We start from the raw sequence: 15014 nt of genomic DNA on the forward strand, positions 1-15014 counted from the left end.
CAGCCCAATAGTCCCATAGACAGTTCTTTTTGGATAAATGTAGAAATTGACCCTTATTACTGTTAAAGTTTGAAACTTGTATCTGTTCTACCTAAGTTCATTCCTCAGGAAAGAACCTTCAGCCCTCTCAAAAGAGTATCAAAGAACTGAAACTCATCACATCACCCCACCAGATGTCTCCTTGTCCCTCCCTAGTACCTGTTTTCTTACACATTGCTACATTTCTTCACTGCTATATAAATCCCTAGTTTTAGTCAGGCATATGGATTTGAGACTGAGCTCCTAGCTCCTCTGTTGCAGCATCCAAATTAAGCCTTCTTCCTTGGCAATACTTGTCATCACTGTCATTGGCTTTCTGTGCAGTTAGCAGCAGGACCTAGACTGAACTCCTGGTATTTTGGTAACAAAGTTGAAGCTCTCAGTCATAGAGTGGATTGACACTTAAAACAACAACAACAACAACAACAAAAATAACAGAATTCATCTTTGTTTTTCAAAATTGTGGTTTTCTATTGCTCCAATACTTGAGTAGACCTTTGGCCACTGGTCATAGTAAGAATAGAAAATTTAAAATACCATTCAGTACATTTTGTTTCGCTATGAGTTTATTTGATAGAAATAGTCTGTCAATGAATTATTTAGAGCAAAATGTGAGGCATGTATGTTACATTTCAAATTGATACTTACTGTGGTCCAGCTGACTTGTTGACCTAGATCTGTAGCATACAGCGTGACAATGGAGGAAGCTGCAATACTTTGAATGGTAATGTAGTCCTTCAAAAAAGGCCCACCTAAAATAAAAACAACAAGAAAATGTTACTTTAATACACTTTCTTAGCATAATGATAAATAATTTCTTAATGTAAAATCAGTAAAAGCTAGCAATTAATTTAATATGGCAATTACAATGTAAAATAAATCTTCAAAGTAAAACAAAATGTGAACAATGACATTTTATAACATCTATCTAGCAACTTATCAAATGCACAGTGGTTTCCCAATATCATCTAACCAAAATTTAGACTACCATTAGTTACTATCTTATTATTTCTGAGAACATGTCATATTAGGGCCTAAACAAATAACATACAGGATTTTTTTAAAGTATAATTTTAGGACGGGTGTGAAGGCTCCCATCTGTAATCTCAACATTTTGTCAAGCTGAGGAGAGCAGATCTCTTGAGTCCAGGAGTTCCAGCCATCTTGGTGACATGGCGAAACCCTGTCTCTACCAAAAAAAAAAAAAAAAAAAGACAGGAGTGGACCAGTTAGTGTGAGAAACAAAAGTGGGGGCTGACTATGAGGTATGGGTTCAGCAGTGTGGGGATTAGGAGGCAGGTGATAAGAGGTGACATGAGAATCTAAGGCTTCTTCTGGTTTGATGTAAAAATAGGAGCATAACAAGGAGTCTTAGAAATGGTGTGGGGTTACTGTTAGAGTTTTTATGGGGAAGAAAGGCTGGATGCTTTCAAGGATGCCCAGGGAGAGGCGAATGTATCTGTGTCCTGTTTCGCCTTATACAAGGAAAATGACAGTTTCCTTTGTTTCAAATGAGGATGAAGCTAAAAATTATTAGTATTAAATAGTAGCATTCAATTGCTACTAAACTTGATAGACCACTTAATAGTGATTCTCAACTTTGTACATTGGAAACATCTGGGGATCCTATTTCCAGATGGTTTGGGGTGTGGCCTGAACAGTTGGGCTTTTAAAAAGCTCCCCAAGTGATTTTAGTTTGCAGCCAAGATTGAGAACCACTGCCTTCTAGAAATAAACTTATTTTCCAAATGAAATCAATTATTGTTTGATTGAATCTGGCATCGTATCTGAAACAATTCAATTAGTGTTGTACCATTGTTTCATAAACAAATCCTTGGGTTAAAAATTTTCAGAGCTGTTTAGCTTAAAAAATTTAATCTGCGCCCATCCAAATGAAAGATCTACAGGTAATGGAAACCAGAGCAAATTATCTAACCTGCCTAAACCTTGGTTTGTTCATTCTTTTTGTACTGGAACAATGAAAGTTCTAATGAAAGCCAGCCTTAGCTTGATGTGGGACTATAAAGGAGGTAATGTAAAAAGTATTCTATCATACTGAGTCAAGTACAGAGCAAGCCCTGACCACAAAAGGAATATGTAAAAGTGAAAAACTTGAGCCCTGACCACAAAAAGTGAAAGTGAAAAATTTATACTTTCTCTAGGTACCTATACGTGTATTTTTGGATCTATCCTCATTGCCCTGTATACCTTTAAGCAAGCCAGTGGAACTCTTAAGACTAGATTTAATGACTCCATATTTGAACACCTCTAAAAGAGAAGTAAAGGTAAGGACAACATGCAAAATGATTTCGTTTGTTATTGTTTAGAATAATTATCTTAAATTAGGTGATACTTTTATATATAGTTTTAGCTACTTTAAAGATTTAAATCTTATTTTCTGAACAATATCCAAAAATGGATTTAAGTAAATTAGTGAATAGGTTAATATTGATACGAATTAGCTGGTGAAATGTATTTTAAAATAAATTCTTGTATTTAAAAGTAACTAACAAGAGAAAGAAGACTTAAGTCTACTCTATGTACTCTGATGATATTTTCATAATTTCTTAATTTTCATAGGTACACATTTGTAAATCTGGAAGAGTGACTGCTATTCCATTTTGGTATCATATGTACCTTGATGAAGAGATTAGGTTGGATACTTCAAGTGAAGCCTCCCACTGGAAACAAGCTGCAGTTGTTTTAGATAATCCCATCCAGGTTGAAATGGGAGAGGAACTTGTACTCAGTGTTCAGCACCACAAAAGCAATGTCAGCATCACAGTAAAGCAATGAAGAGCAGTTTTCCAATGAAAACTGTTTAAATAGAGCATCAACAAGTACAAAATTCTTATCTTAATTAGTGGGGGTCTATAAAAATTCCTTGTAATGGTCAAATATTTTTAAACATTGACATTAATAAAGCATATTTTAAAAGATTCTAAATAAAAGAGTAGCATTATTATAGAAATACTGCTGCAGATTTGCTTTCTGGAAAAGGATACATCACTAGTTTTTTGAATTAGGAAACTTCTTTTGCTCGATATTACGGAATAGGGATTTTAAAAGTCTTATTGTTATTGACATGTGTCAATAAGTAAAGCAAAACTTTACTTTTGTAGGCATCTTGGCCTTTTTTCTTAAATCCAAACTTGTAATTGGGAAACACTGAAAGGCTTCCACTGAAGACTGAGGGTTATGGTTACCTGTAAATTCCAATCTTGCTTCCTTTAAATACTCAGTGTACATCTGAAACAGGTTTTGTTTTGAGAATGCAAGCTTGAAAAAGAATTTAAGCTATAAGCTAAATGTAATTACAACAGTTAAGGAGTTAGGGAATAAATCTTCAGGAGGCAGCATTTTTCTTGGTCTACTTTGGCAAAAGAACATTTAAAAGCTGGTAACAACAAAGTTTAACTGAAGAAAGAGTTAATCCTAAACTATTTTTCCAAGTTTTGATTTGGATGCACGATAAGTAGATTAATTGATCCAATTTTTACAGACTTTTGAAATAAAGGAAGATCATTATTATGCCTCCTATATGCTGTATACTCTTTGTAAGTCACAAATAAGACAGATCTTTGCTCCAGACTACCTATTCTTGGTACCTCTATAATTATACTACCCGGCTTTATTTTTAAAATAAATTTTATTGCATACATTTAAGGTATATGACGTGAAGCAAATTAACATATCCATCATCTCAGTTACCCATATATTTTTTGTTTCTGACAAGAGCAGCTGAAAGCTACTCATTTAGCATGAATCCCAAATACAGTACAATTTTGTTACCTAAAATTCTCATGTTGTACATTAGATCTCTAGACTTGTTCATCCTACATATCTGCTACTTTGAATCCTTTGACCTGCATTTCCCCATTTCTCCCTACCCCCCATAACCAGTTTTGTTCTTTATATATTTGAATTTTTTTTTTAGATTCTACGTATATGTGAGATTATGCAGTATCTTTTTTCTGTCTGGCTTATTTCATTTAGCACAGTGTCCTTCAGGCCCGTCCATGTTGTAGCAAATGGCAGTATATCGTTGTTTTTTTTTTTTAGGGATGAATAATATTCCATTGTGTGTATGCATATATATACAGTTTCTTTATTCATCTGTCAACAGACACTTGAGTTGTCTCCATATGTTGGCTACTGCGAATAATGCTGTAATGAACACGGACTGCAGATCTATTTACAAGGTGGTGATTTCATATGCTTTGAGTATATGCCCAGAAGAGGGATTGCTGGATCATATGGTAGTTTTATTTTTCTTTAGAAACTTCCATTCCATTTTCCGTGAGAGGTAGTACTTCAGAGTGGTTTTTATATGCATTTCCTTGATGATTAATTATGTTGAGCACCCTTTTATATACCTGTTGGCCATCTGTGTGTCTTCTTCGGAGAAATGTCTATTCAGGTCTTTTGCCCATTTTTAAAATTGAGTTGTATGAATTCTTTATACATTTTGGATACTAACCCTTTTTCAGATATATGGCTTACAAATATTTTTTACTCAACCTGTAGGCTATTGTTTCATTTTGTTGACTGTTTCTTTTACTGTCAGCAGCTTTTTGGTTTGATGTAGTCAGGTTTGTTTTTGCTTCTGTTGACTGAGCTTTTGGTGTGGTATCCAAAAAATCATTGCCAAGGGTCAGTGTCCAGGAACTTTTCTCCTATGTTTTCTTCTAGTTTTATTGTTTCTGGTCTTACATTTAGGTCTTTTATCCATCTTGAGTTGATTGTTGTGTAGGTCTAAGATAAGGGTCTGATTTCATTGTTTTGCCTGTGGAAATGCAGTTTCCCAGCACCACTTAATGAAGACTGTTCTTTCCCTGCTGTGTCTTCTTGGTGTCTTTGTCAAAAATTAGTTGATTGTATATGTTTGGATTTATTTCTGGATCCTTTCTTCTGTCCCACTGTTCTATGTATGTATTTTTATGCCAGTACCATACTGTCTTGATTACTATAGCTTTGTAATATAACTTATAATTAGGAAATGTGATGTCTCCAACTTTTTTTCCTCAGTATTGTTTTGCCTATTCAGGGTCTTTTATGGTTACATATGAATTTTAGGATTTTTTTTCTATTTGTGTAAATAATGCCATTGGAATTTTGATAGGATTGCGTTGATTCTGAATTGCTTTGGGTAGTGTGACCATTTTAACAATATTATTCTGATCCATGAGCAGAGGATATCTTTCCATTTATTTGTGTCTTTCTTTCATCAGTGTTTCATAGTTTTCAGTGTACAAGTCTTTTACTGCCTTGGTGTTAAATTTATTCCTAAGTATTTTTTTAATGCTATCATAAATGGCATCTTGATTTTTCAGTTAGATCATTATTTATGTATAAAAATGCTAATGCTTTTTGTATGTTGATTTTGTATTCTGCAACTTTACTGAATTCACTTGAGTTCTAACAGATTTTTTTTTTTGTGTATCTTTGGGGTTTTTACATATAGCCCAGTTTTAGTTTTAATAGAAATGTTTATAACAGTGGACAGAATAAAGACTTTGTATAATTACTGTGAACCACTATATCTGTTTCTATATATGTATATATGAATGAGTATGTGTATAAATACATAAAGCAAAGGCTTTGAGAAACAATACTCATCTTTGCTTTCTGTAACATACTATGGCACTTTTTATTTTCATTATAAAATGTCAAACATGACCCAGTGGGGTTGTGATTAGCAATTAGAGAAACCCCATCATAGGTAATAAAGTTTTCCCAAATAGCACCTATATATCTTCTGACTGTGGTTTAATGAGTAATTAAGACCATTCAGCCAAGATTTACATTTGCTGCCACCTTTAATAGCATTGACGAAAAGTAGTACATTTTTTGTTTGACTTCTTTTTCACTGTGCCTCTAATCAAAAATTGTTAAAATATTAAGGTTTTTTAATGTTTAAAGAATGAGACATAAAAAAGTTGCAGAAAATAAATGATAAATTCTTATTTATTGAAAGACATTCAGTTGAGAAATAAGAGATATAACTGCTTGTTAGGTAAGCTTATATGGCACATGATTAAGTTCCACTAATTCGTATTTCTGCATTATGCTTTCTGATAATTCCGGAGCATTATACTCATGCAGCAGTGGTAGGAAGTACTGATTTTTTAAAAAAATGTCCATTCTCAACCGGGCGCAGTGGCTCACGCCTGTAATCCCAGCACTTTGGGAGGCCGAGGTGGGTGGATCACGAGGTCAAGAGATCGAGACCATCCTGGCTAACACGGTGAAACCCTGTCTCTACTTAAAAAAAAAAAAAAAAAGGCCGGGCATGGTGGCGGGTGCCTGTAGTCCCAGCTACTCGGGAGGCTGAGACAGGAGAATGGCGTTTACCCGGGAGGCAGAGGCCGGGCATGGTGGCGGGTGCCTGTAGTCCCACCACTCGGGAGGCTGAGACAGGAGAATGGCGTTTACCCGGGAGGCAGAGCTTGCAGTGAGCCGAGATTGCGCCACTGCACTCCAGCCTAGGTGACAGAGCAAGATTCCGTCTCCAAAAAAAAAAGTCCATCCTCTTGATAAAGCAGTGTAACATCAGGAAAATTTAGTTGGGGTCATTGTCTACCATTTGAGTATGTGATACTCTAATGTTAAGAAATCAAGTCTAAGTCTAGGAAATTTAGACCAATTATTTTTGATATACAAAACTTACATATATAAATTCAGTAGTTGTACCTGGCTTGCAGCTATTTTTGTGTTGACAGTTTCCATCATTTATGGTTTGTCCCAAGCACAAAATCCATGGGATTCCAGGTAATGATACAATATAGTAGTTGCACAGTTCGCTTTTCCATACTGTTCAGGAATCCATGGATTTATCTGAAGGTTCTTTTTTTTCTCCTATAGTATCACTAAGTATTTCATCAGATATCTTAGATGTGGTAGGTGTAGTCTGGGGAGTCACAGTGTGTCCAAACCCTTGGTAGTGACCCATGGGTGAAGGTGGCATAGAAGAAGTAATGGAAATTGCATCTTGTGATGATGATGATAATAAGCTTGTATGTTCATTTTGATCTTGATCCTCGGGAAACAATTTTTTCCTGGGATGTCCCCTGACTGTCCGTCCTTTAATATAAAGTTTTCTGTTAGTCAAAAGTTATTTTTACCATTATAAACTTAACATTCTAAAAATAAGCTCCCCACTTCCCCCTCTCCCACTCCCCAGACTTGATGAGCCTGCACTGTGGTACTGCTTTAAAGTCTTTTTTCATCTCCAAATAGATAATAAATTGCCCTAGCAGGAGAAATTCAATATCCTACCTAACCTATTTGGTTGAATTAAATAGCTGGTACTTACCAACATGCCTTACTTGTTCAGAAATATCATCTCTAATATCTGAGACATCCCACATGGCAAGAAAGGAATCAAAGCATGAGCCTTCTTCTGCTTCTTGGACATACGGTTTATATGAGAATGTGTAATGATGAGCAATGGCAGCGAGGAACATCTCAATACAGATAATAAAATCCTATGAGAACAATAAAATAATAGTCACCTTTGGATTCAAATCTAGTTTTGTAGAGTGCTATCTTTCTCTACTTGCTTTTCAAAAGTGGTAAGTTAAACAGCTGTGTTTTTTCTTCTCAGATTATATTCATTTTTCCATTTTCCAAATAATTATTTTTGACCTCTTCAAAAAAAGGCAAAATGCCAAAATGTGAATCTATTTTGCACTTCCTCAAGTAGCAGCCTTGAATTCCTGCATTCAAGCAATCCTCCCACTTCAGCCTCCCACGTAGCTAGGAGTATAGACATGCACTGTTGGGCCTGGCTAAGCATTTTATTTTTAAATTTTTTGTAGAGATAAGGTCTCGCTTTGTTGCCCAGGCTGGTCTCGAATGCCTGGACTCAAGTGATGCCCCAACGTTGGCCTTACGAAGTGCTAGGATTACAGGCATGAGTCACTGCATCCAGTCAGCCTCAAGTATTTCTTAGCAAAGTACATTTCATTCTCAGTCACATCAAGTATATTGCATTTCACCACCCAAGGACTGCAAGGAGAAATGTAGAAAGAGAACTGGACTTAGGAATAATGAAATCCAGGTTTTATTCGCGTTATCTGCTACAAATTAGTAATTATGGCCAATTTCTCTAGGGTTCCCCTGTTTTTTCACCTGTAAAGTGAGGATAATAGCCCCCATACCCTGTGGGTTGTCAGATTTAGTGGAGATATGTAAAAATGCTTAACAAATAGTAAAGTTCTATTGAATTCAGAGATGGCACCTACTTACCTGGAGTCCGGTGGCCACAGCTTCTACAGTTTGCCATTCCCATGTATGCTTTTCAGAAATAACGCCAACTTTTACCAACAAAGCAATAACTACTGCTTGCCTATATGTTAGGAAAAGGTAAACGCCAAATCTATATCAAGCATAAAATGAGCAGTAGTTTTAAAAATGTGCCATTAAAAAAAAAACCCAGTGTAACCTGTGGACCACCACCACCCTCTGCCTTTACAGCATATTGCTGAAGAAACTCTATCTATGTTAAATATATTAATTTGCTTTACAAATTCATTTTTCTAGTAGTTTTGTCCCAAGATAGGGAGTCAAGCTGAACATTTCAAGCAATCTAGAGATAATGGCCCCAGGTAGAATTTAAACAGCAAATAATGAAGTGGACATGCTTTCATAGTTGTATACACAAGAATATTCACTTCAGTGTTTCTTATAATGGTAAAAAAATTAGGAACAACCTAAATATCAAAAGGAGATTAGTAAAAAGTTATATTCACATAACAGAATACTAAGCAAAAGCAAAAAAAAAAAAAAGGCCCACAAAAAACACCCCCCCAACAAACAAAATTGTATTTCTTTTTACTGACAAAGAACTGTATCTACAATATACTGAACACATTGTCGAATTCCACAAATTTTTATAGCATGAAACTTTCTCTGGAGTTTTATATGTGACACAGGTTTACCAAAATGTTAATCATTCTTTTCTGGGTGGTGGGATTTCAGGGATTTTTCTTTTTCCTCTTTTGTATTATTTCTAGCTTGTTAAATTTGGTGTATTTTTTTCTAGGACCCCTATTACCCACCTCTTTACTAAATTTTTTTCCTTTTTTTTTTTTTTGAGATGGAGTTTCACTCTGGCGCCCAGGCTGGAGTGCAGTGGCGTGATTTTGGCTCACCACAACCTCTGCCTTCCGGGTTTAGGCGATTCTCCTGCCTTCCCTGCCAAGTAGCTGGGATTACAGGAGCCTGCTACCATGCCCAGCTGATTTTTGTATTTTTAGTAGAGACTAGCCATGTTGGCCAGGCTAGTCTGGAACTCCCAACCTCAGGTGATCCACCCGCCTCAGCCTCCCAAAGTGCTGCGATTACAGGCGTGAGCCCTGTGCCTGGCCCTCTTTACTATATTGAACTATGTATAGTTTTACCTTCTGTTTTAAAAGGATTTACTGATTATTTTCTCATATAATTAAATATTCTACATCATGCTTTCTTCCAAACTCCATAGTATTTTACTATATGACAGGGCCATGATTTATTTTAATAATTATTCCAGTATTGACATATTTAGGTTGTCTCAAACTATTTTCTTCATATAAATGTTACAGTGACCATCTAATTATTTCTTTTGAAAATCCTAGAAGGGCTAAAAAGATTAACTTTTTAAAAGATAAGTAGAGACATTTTAATCTATCATCCGCATTAAGACTATGTTTAAAAATCCTCCTTAACGGTTTTTATTGCCTTTCAAAAAATGAGAACATTTAAAAGAAAGTAATACTTACCAAAAAGAAACAAAAACCACCAGCTTTACACAAAGAAATTTGCCAACAGGTTGGATTGGGCTCAGTTCTTCTTTTAGCACTTTATAAAATAGCAGGAGACAATACATGGCAAACTAGAAACAAGATTAACATTTAAACTTGTTCAATAAGAATATATACGGTAATAGAAATATTAAAGTTATATACCAGAGACCTGGTACAGAGTAATGTTTCAGGCAAACCTTTCTAGGCTTTATTATTCTATTTTTAGATTAACAAGCTTTTATAGTTTACTACAGATGAATATATACTATATACAACATCTTCCCTAAAAATGTTTTTAAGTGTTCACTTCCTGGGTTCCATAAAGGGAACAATAAACAAATGACTGACATAAATGGAAGAAATGGCTCTTGTTCAGCCAAATTAAAAAAATCCATCTGTAATGGCTTTTAAACATAAATGATCACTCATTTTATGGGGCTTTAGCTTATTACCTAGTCTATCCTATGTAACTAAGGTAACCCATTAAACAAGTCCAATTTCAATAAAATTGTGACTATGAAATCTGAATATAAAGAATCGAACAGTTTTTCCTGAGGGCAGTGTATTAGTTCAGCTAGATTTATTTTTTTTTAATGAACAAGACTTATTAACTATTTTTAGAAATCTGTAATAACCTAGTGTAGTGCTGAATAACAATAAATTTTCCTGAAAGTTCACTTTTCCCTATTAAAATTATATAAAATGCTAATGTAAAGTATTTTAGAATATGAAACCAGTAAAGAAAGAAAGAATAAAGTGATTCAGGGTCTCCAATCATCCTTTGTACACATAAGCCAGTTTTTAAATAACTATCATGAACTAATTATAAAATTTTATTGCCTAATGTTTTTTCCACTTAAAATACATAACTTCTATATGTTTCATCAGGCTTATTTTTAATAACTGTCTAATATTTTGGCCAATGGAAAGACCACAGTGCATTCAACTAGTCCCTATCATTGGGTTTTGGATTGCTTTCAGCCTTTTGTTATTTACAAGTAATAGGCTTTATATACAAAGATACTTTAGGCAAACATACTTTTGAACACTTCTTTAGAATACATTCCCAGAAACAGAATTACTGGTTCCAAAGAGGATGAACATGTGGGAAAGCTTTGGCTACATGGACATTTAATTTTTATTATAAAGCTCTAATACCAAACATGCATACCACTGCATCTAAATTATTTTGCTGACAGCACTAGCCAAAGAATTTAAATAAAATGCACATTTTTTTAAGCTCCTAAGATCGAATAGAACATTACATCATAGGTCTTTGGAACATTAGTTTCTAGAACATCATCCATTTTTCTAAACTTGGCATTCTCAATTTTCCTTTAACTCCAAATATATATGATAACAGACAATTTTATTCTCACATTTTCATTCAAACCCTGTACCGTCAAATATCAATTTGATATTTTCTCTTCTGAATATGTTCAGTATATGTGTGTGTGTATTTTTTTTAATGTAGCACTGTGCTTTTATGATACACTCATACAGCTATGCAATGGGCAACAGAAATAAATGAACAAACATTGTCAACATGTGAGGGTATAAGTCGCCAAATAATTAACAAAGACATTATTATATTTTTATATATGTATTAAGATGTATATTAAAGTTTTTTTTCAAGTCTTCCTATAAATTAAATTTCAGATTTAATTTATAGGAAGATTAAAAAGAAGCAAGCCTTATCCTAAAGAAGAAACTTTATCTAAAGAAATTTAGTTAGAGATACAAATTTAGTACATTTTAAGAAAAGTAAACATTTTACTTACCAACTGTGACATGTTGTTTATTATAACCAAATAAGTCCAAGCATTTGAAAAGCTAAAGTTCCCTTCATCATATATACCAAGCAGCTCACAGATTCTAAAAATAGTAAAGATGAGATATCTCTGATTAACTAAATCAAAATTGTACTTTAAAATACAGCAATAGCAATACTTATAGAAGTCAGTTTATTTGAGAGATCCATTGACAACCACTTGACTTTGGATCTAGAGGAAATTAAAAAATGAAAGAAACCCATTTTTTCTAGAAATGTTATTATATGATTATTCCTTCAACTTGAAGGAAATCCCAAATAAGACATGTAACACTTAACTAGAAAGATTACTAAATTAAAAAAAACCAACTATGCAGTCTAATAACTTCGGGAAAGCTTGACTGTTAAACATAATATAATGCAGGTGTATATAACTGTAGTTGTTAATTTTTTTCCCCCTCAATTGTCTTGGAGGTAAATTTTATGAAAGACCCAGATCCCCTCAAGTAAGTACTACCATCAGTACTGTTATAGTCTTGCCCACTTACTAAGCTGCAGGGAAATAAAGCATGCATTCATAATTAAATGGCTAAATAATTGCTAGCTCAAAGGCAGAATAAAGAATTCTTTCACCGGTATTTCTTTCCAGTTTTCCTCTGTGAGCATGCAAAATGTTACTAACAACTAAGAGATAAAACATGTAATCCATTGACATTAAAGTCTTTGATGTTCTTGAATTTTTAGGGAATAGTTTTGCCAGGTAGCTTAATGATACCCCATTTTACCTCAATTCTAAGCCTTGACAGAATGTATTAAAAGAAAATATGACTTCTTTCTTAGAATACTTCTAATATGTTCTAAATTAACTATGTAGAAAATAAAACTGTAATTAACTGTAGCATACTTTAACTTCATGCAGTAGGGTTTTTGTAAAGCTATGTATTTGAAAAAGTGTGTTTTTTTTTTTTTTTTTTTTAAATCTTCAAAGTGCTTTATAGCAAGCTAGCTCTAGAAAGGAGGTAAATATTTAGAAGACCCCTGTGGTGATTCTTTGCCTATAAATGGTCATGTTATTTATTTTAATAGAGTGAGTTTCTATATAGTTTTTTTTTTTTTACGACAGACTACACCTACATTATAAATAAGCACATTAACACTATGTTTTCTACTTAGTTGTTCCCACATAAGAGCACAAGGATTAAAAAAAAAGTTCATATAAAATCCGAGTACTTACAAAGCAACGATGGTGGTGAAAGGTCTGACAACTGTGTACTGTAATACACCTAATTTGCACCTAAACAGCAATACTCTGCAAAAGAAAAAAAAACTTAGAATTTCAATGACTCATTTAAATAGCATCAGATTTTCCCCAAAGCCTCCAAATTGAAATAACTTTGATGAAGGATACCATATTTATAGTTAATTATTTCACCATAGTCATCCTTAATAGCAGTGGCAGAAGAATGTGGATGTCAGGAAACAAATTATCTAAATACCCTTTTTTTTTTTTTTTGAGATATAGGGTCTTATTCTGTTGCCCAGGCTGGAGTGCAGTGGTGTGAACATGGCTCACTGCAGCCTCGACCTCCTGGACTCAAGTGATCCTCCTATCTCAGCCTCCTGAGTAGCTGGAACTATATCTGCATACCACCACACCTGGCTAATTTACTTGCTGTAGACATGGGGTCTCACTATGTTACCCAGGCTACTGCTGATCTCCTGGGTTCAAGTGATCCTCCCACCTCAGCCTCCTGAGTGGCTGGGACTGCAGGTGTGTGCCCCAACACCTAGCTATTTTTAAATTTTCTGTAGAGTTGTGGTCTCACTATGTTGCCCAGGCTAGTCTCAAACTCCTGGGCTCAAGCCATCCTCACACCTGTAATCCCAGCACTATGGGAGACCGAGGCGGGCAGATCACTTGAGACCAGCCTGGCCAACATGGCAAAACTCTGTCTCTACAAAAACAGAATAACAAAATTAGCTGGGCGTGGTGGCACACGCCTGTAGTCCCAGCTACTTGGGAGGCTGAGGCATGAGAATTGCTTGAAACTGGGGAGGTGGAGGTTGCAGTGAGCAGATATCATGCCACTGTATTCTAGCCCAGGTGACAGAGCAAGACCATCTCAAAAACAAAAAACAAAAAACACAGTAATCTTTGAAAATGAAATTTAGATACCAGTTCTCTGCATAACATCCTATAAATGGTTTTTCATTTGACAAAGACTCCCATTTACCAAACTTTAGACAAGCCTCTGACACTTCTTTTCAACTTGGCTTCATCCTTGGGCCTTGTCCTTGTCCTGAGTGTCAATCAGTTTAAAAGAATCTTGCTAAATCATTCCCCAGCCCCCTTTGATATCTGATCACCTCTGACATCTGATCAAATTCCTCAGCCCCCACCCTTGATGACTAAGGCCTTGGCCTGCCTTTAGCAAGAATCCTGTTCAGTCAGTTTAGTGAGAATCCTCCTAGCCCTGATGTCCCCTCTTTGTAATTCTGCATTCACTGACCCTCAACATGCTCTAGTTATAAATGCCCATTTGTCCTTGTTGCCTTCAGAGTTGAGTACAATCTGTCTCCCCGATAACCAATCTACATTAATTTGACATTACTATTCTCTCATGGTCTCCTGTGCTTCCTTCATTGCATTTCCTGAAATAACTATGTATTTGTGTCTTCATTTAATTCCTAACTCTCCTAACCAAACTGTAAGTTCCATGAGGTCTATGGCTGTTCTGTGCACTAGGGTATTTCTTTATACTAGCATGTACTTGGTGTTCAATATATATTTGTCAAATGAACACATTAGTAGCTTATTATTTTAAAAAGCCAGGTAGCTCCCTGTCATTTCAAGGGTGTAAATAGAGACAAAATTTGTCAGGATGTCGTACAAATGGTCCTGTACTGCATAGGGGGCAATGCAGCCATTCTTATGATGTATGTCTACACTGATCACTCTACCTCCATTTACCTTGGCTTGTAACTTCCACTTTATTCCCCATTTATTAGTGAAACTGCCTTTGCAAAATTACGACTGAGACAGTGAAAGAGATCTAACTTAATCGACTACATCTTGTGTCTAACCTCCAAGCTATCCTTGTTCATTCCTGGGAGTAGGCTGAGAAACTTAGTTTATAGTTTCTCCCAAAGCTATAGAAACAGCCCTGCCCCAAAGCAAACCTCCTTCTTGCCTGGGGACTAGATTGCCTTTGTAGGACTAACATTAGCCACAAGATTAGAAATTATGGTTTAGCCAAAACAGCATGATACTGGTACCAAAACAGAGATATAGACCAATGGAACAGAACAGAGCCCTCAGAAATAATGCCACACATCTACAGCCATCTGATCTTTGACAAACCTGACAAAAACAAGAAATGGGGAAAGGATTCCCTATTTAATAAATGGTGCTGGGAAAA

At 35.2% G+C, this 15014-nt stretch overlaps 2 protein-coding genes across 3 annotated transcripts in view; one reads left to right on the forward strand and one right to left on the reverse strand.

The window, feature by feature from the left end:
* PRMT9 (protein arginine methyltransferase 9) overlaps positions 1-3579 on the forward strand; it is a 49668-nt gene extending 46089 nt beyond the window's left edge. For both annotated transcript variants that reach the window (XM_011973248.1, XM_011973249.1), the window contains 2 exons: positions 2202-2324; positions 2620-3579. In XM_011973248.1, the coding sequence (XP_011828638.1) occupies positions 2202-2324; positions 2620-2835 (339 nt within the window). In that variant the 3' untranslated portion in view covers positions 2836-3579. The remainder of the gene's footprint in view (positions 1-2201; positions 2325-2619) is intronic.
* A 2260-nt stretch (positions 3580-5839) lies between these two features.
* Positions 5840-15014, reverse strand: part of TMEM184C (transmembrane protein 184C) — a 20046-nt gene continuing 10871 nt past the window's right edge. The window contains exons 5-11 of the mRNA XM_011973247.1: positions 12830-12904; positions 11606-11699; positions 9801-9913; positions 8290-8389; positions 7355-7526; positions 6450-7122; positions 5840-6368 (exon numbers count right to left, since the gene is read on the reverse strand). Coding sequence (XP_011828637.1) covers positions 6857-7122; positions 7355-7526; positions 8290-8389; positions 9801-9913; positions 11606-11699; positions 12830-12904 — 820 coding nt within the window. The 3' untranslated portion in view covers positions 5840-6368; positions 6450-6856. The remainder of the gene's footprint in view (positions 6369-6449; positions 7123-7354; positions 7527-8289; positions 8390-9800; positions 9914-11605; positions 11700-12829; positions 12905-15014) is intronic.

This window comes from Mandrillus leucophaeus, unplaced genomic scaffold (assembly GCF_000951045.1).
Source record: "Mandrillus leucophaeus isolate KB7577 unplaced genomic scaffold, Mleu.le_1.0 Scaffold136, whole genome shotgun sequence".
Classification (NCBI taxonomy): domain Eukaryota; kingdom Metazoa; phylum Chordata; class Mammalia; order Primates; family Cercopithecidae; genus Mandrillus; species Mandrillus leucophaeus.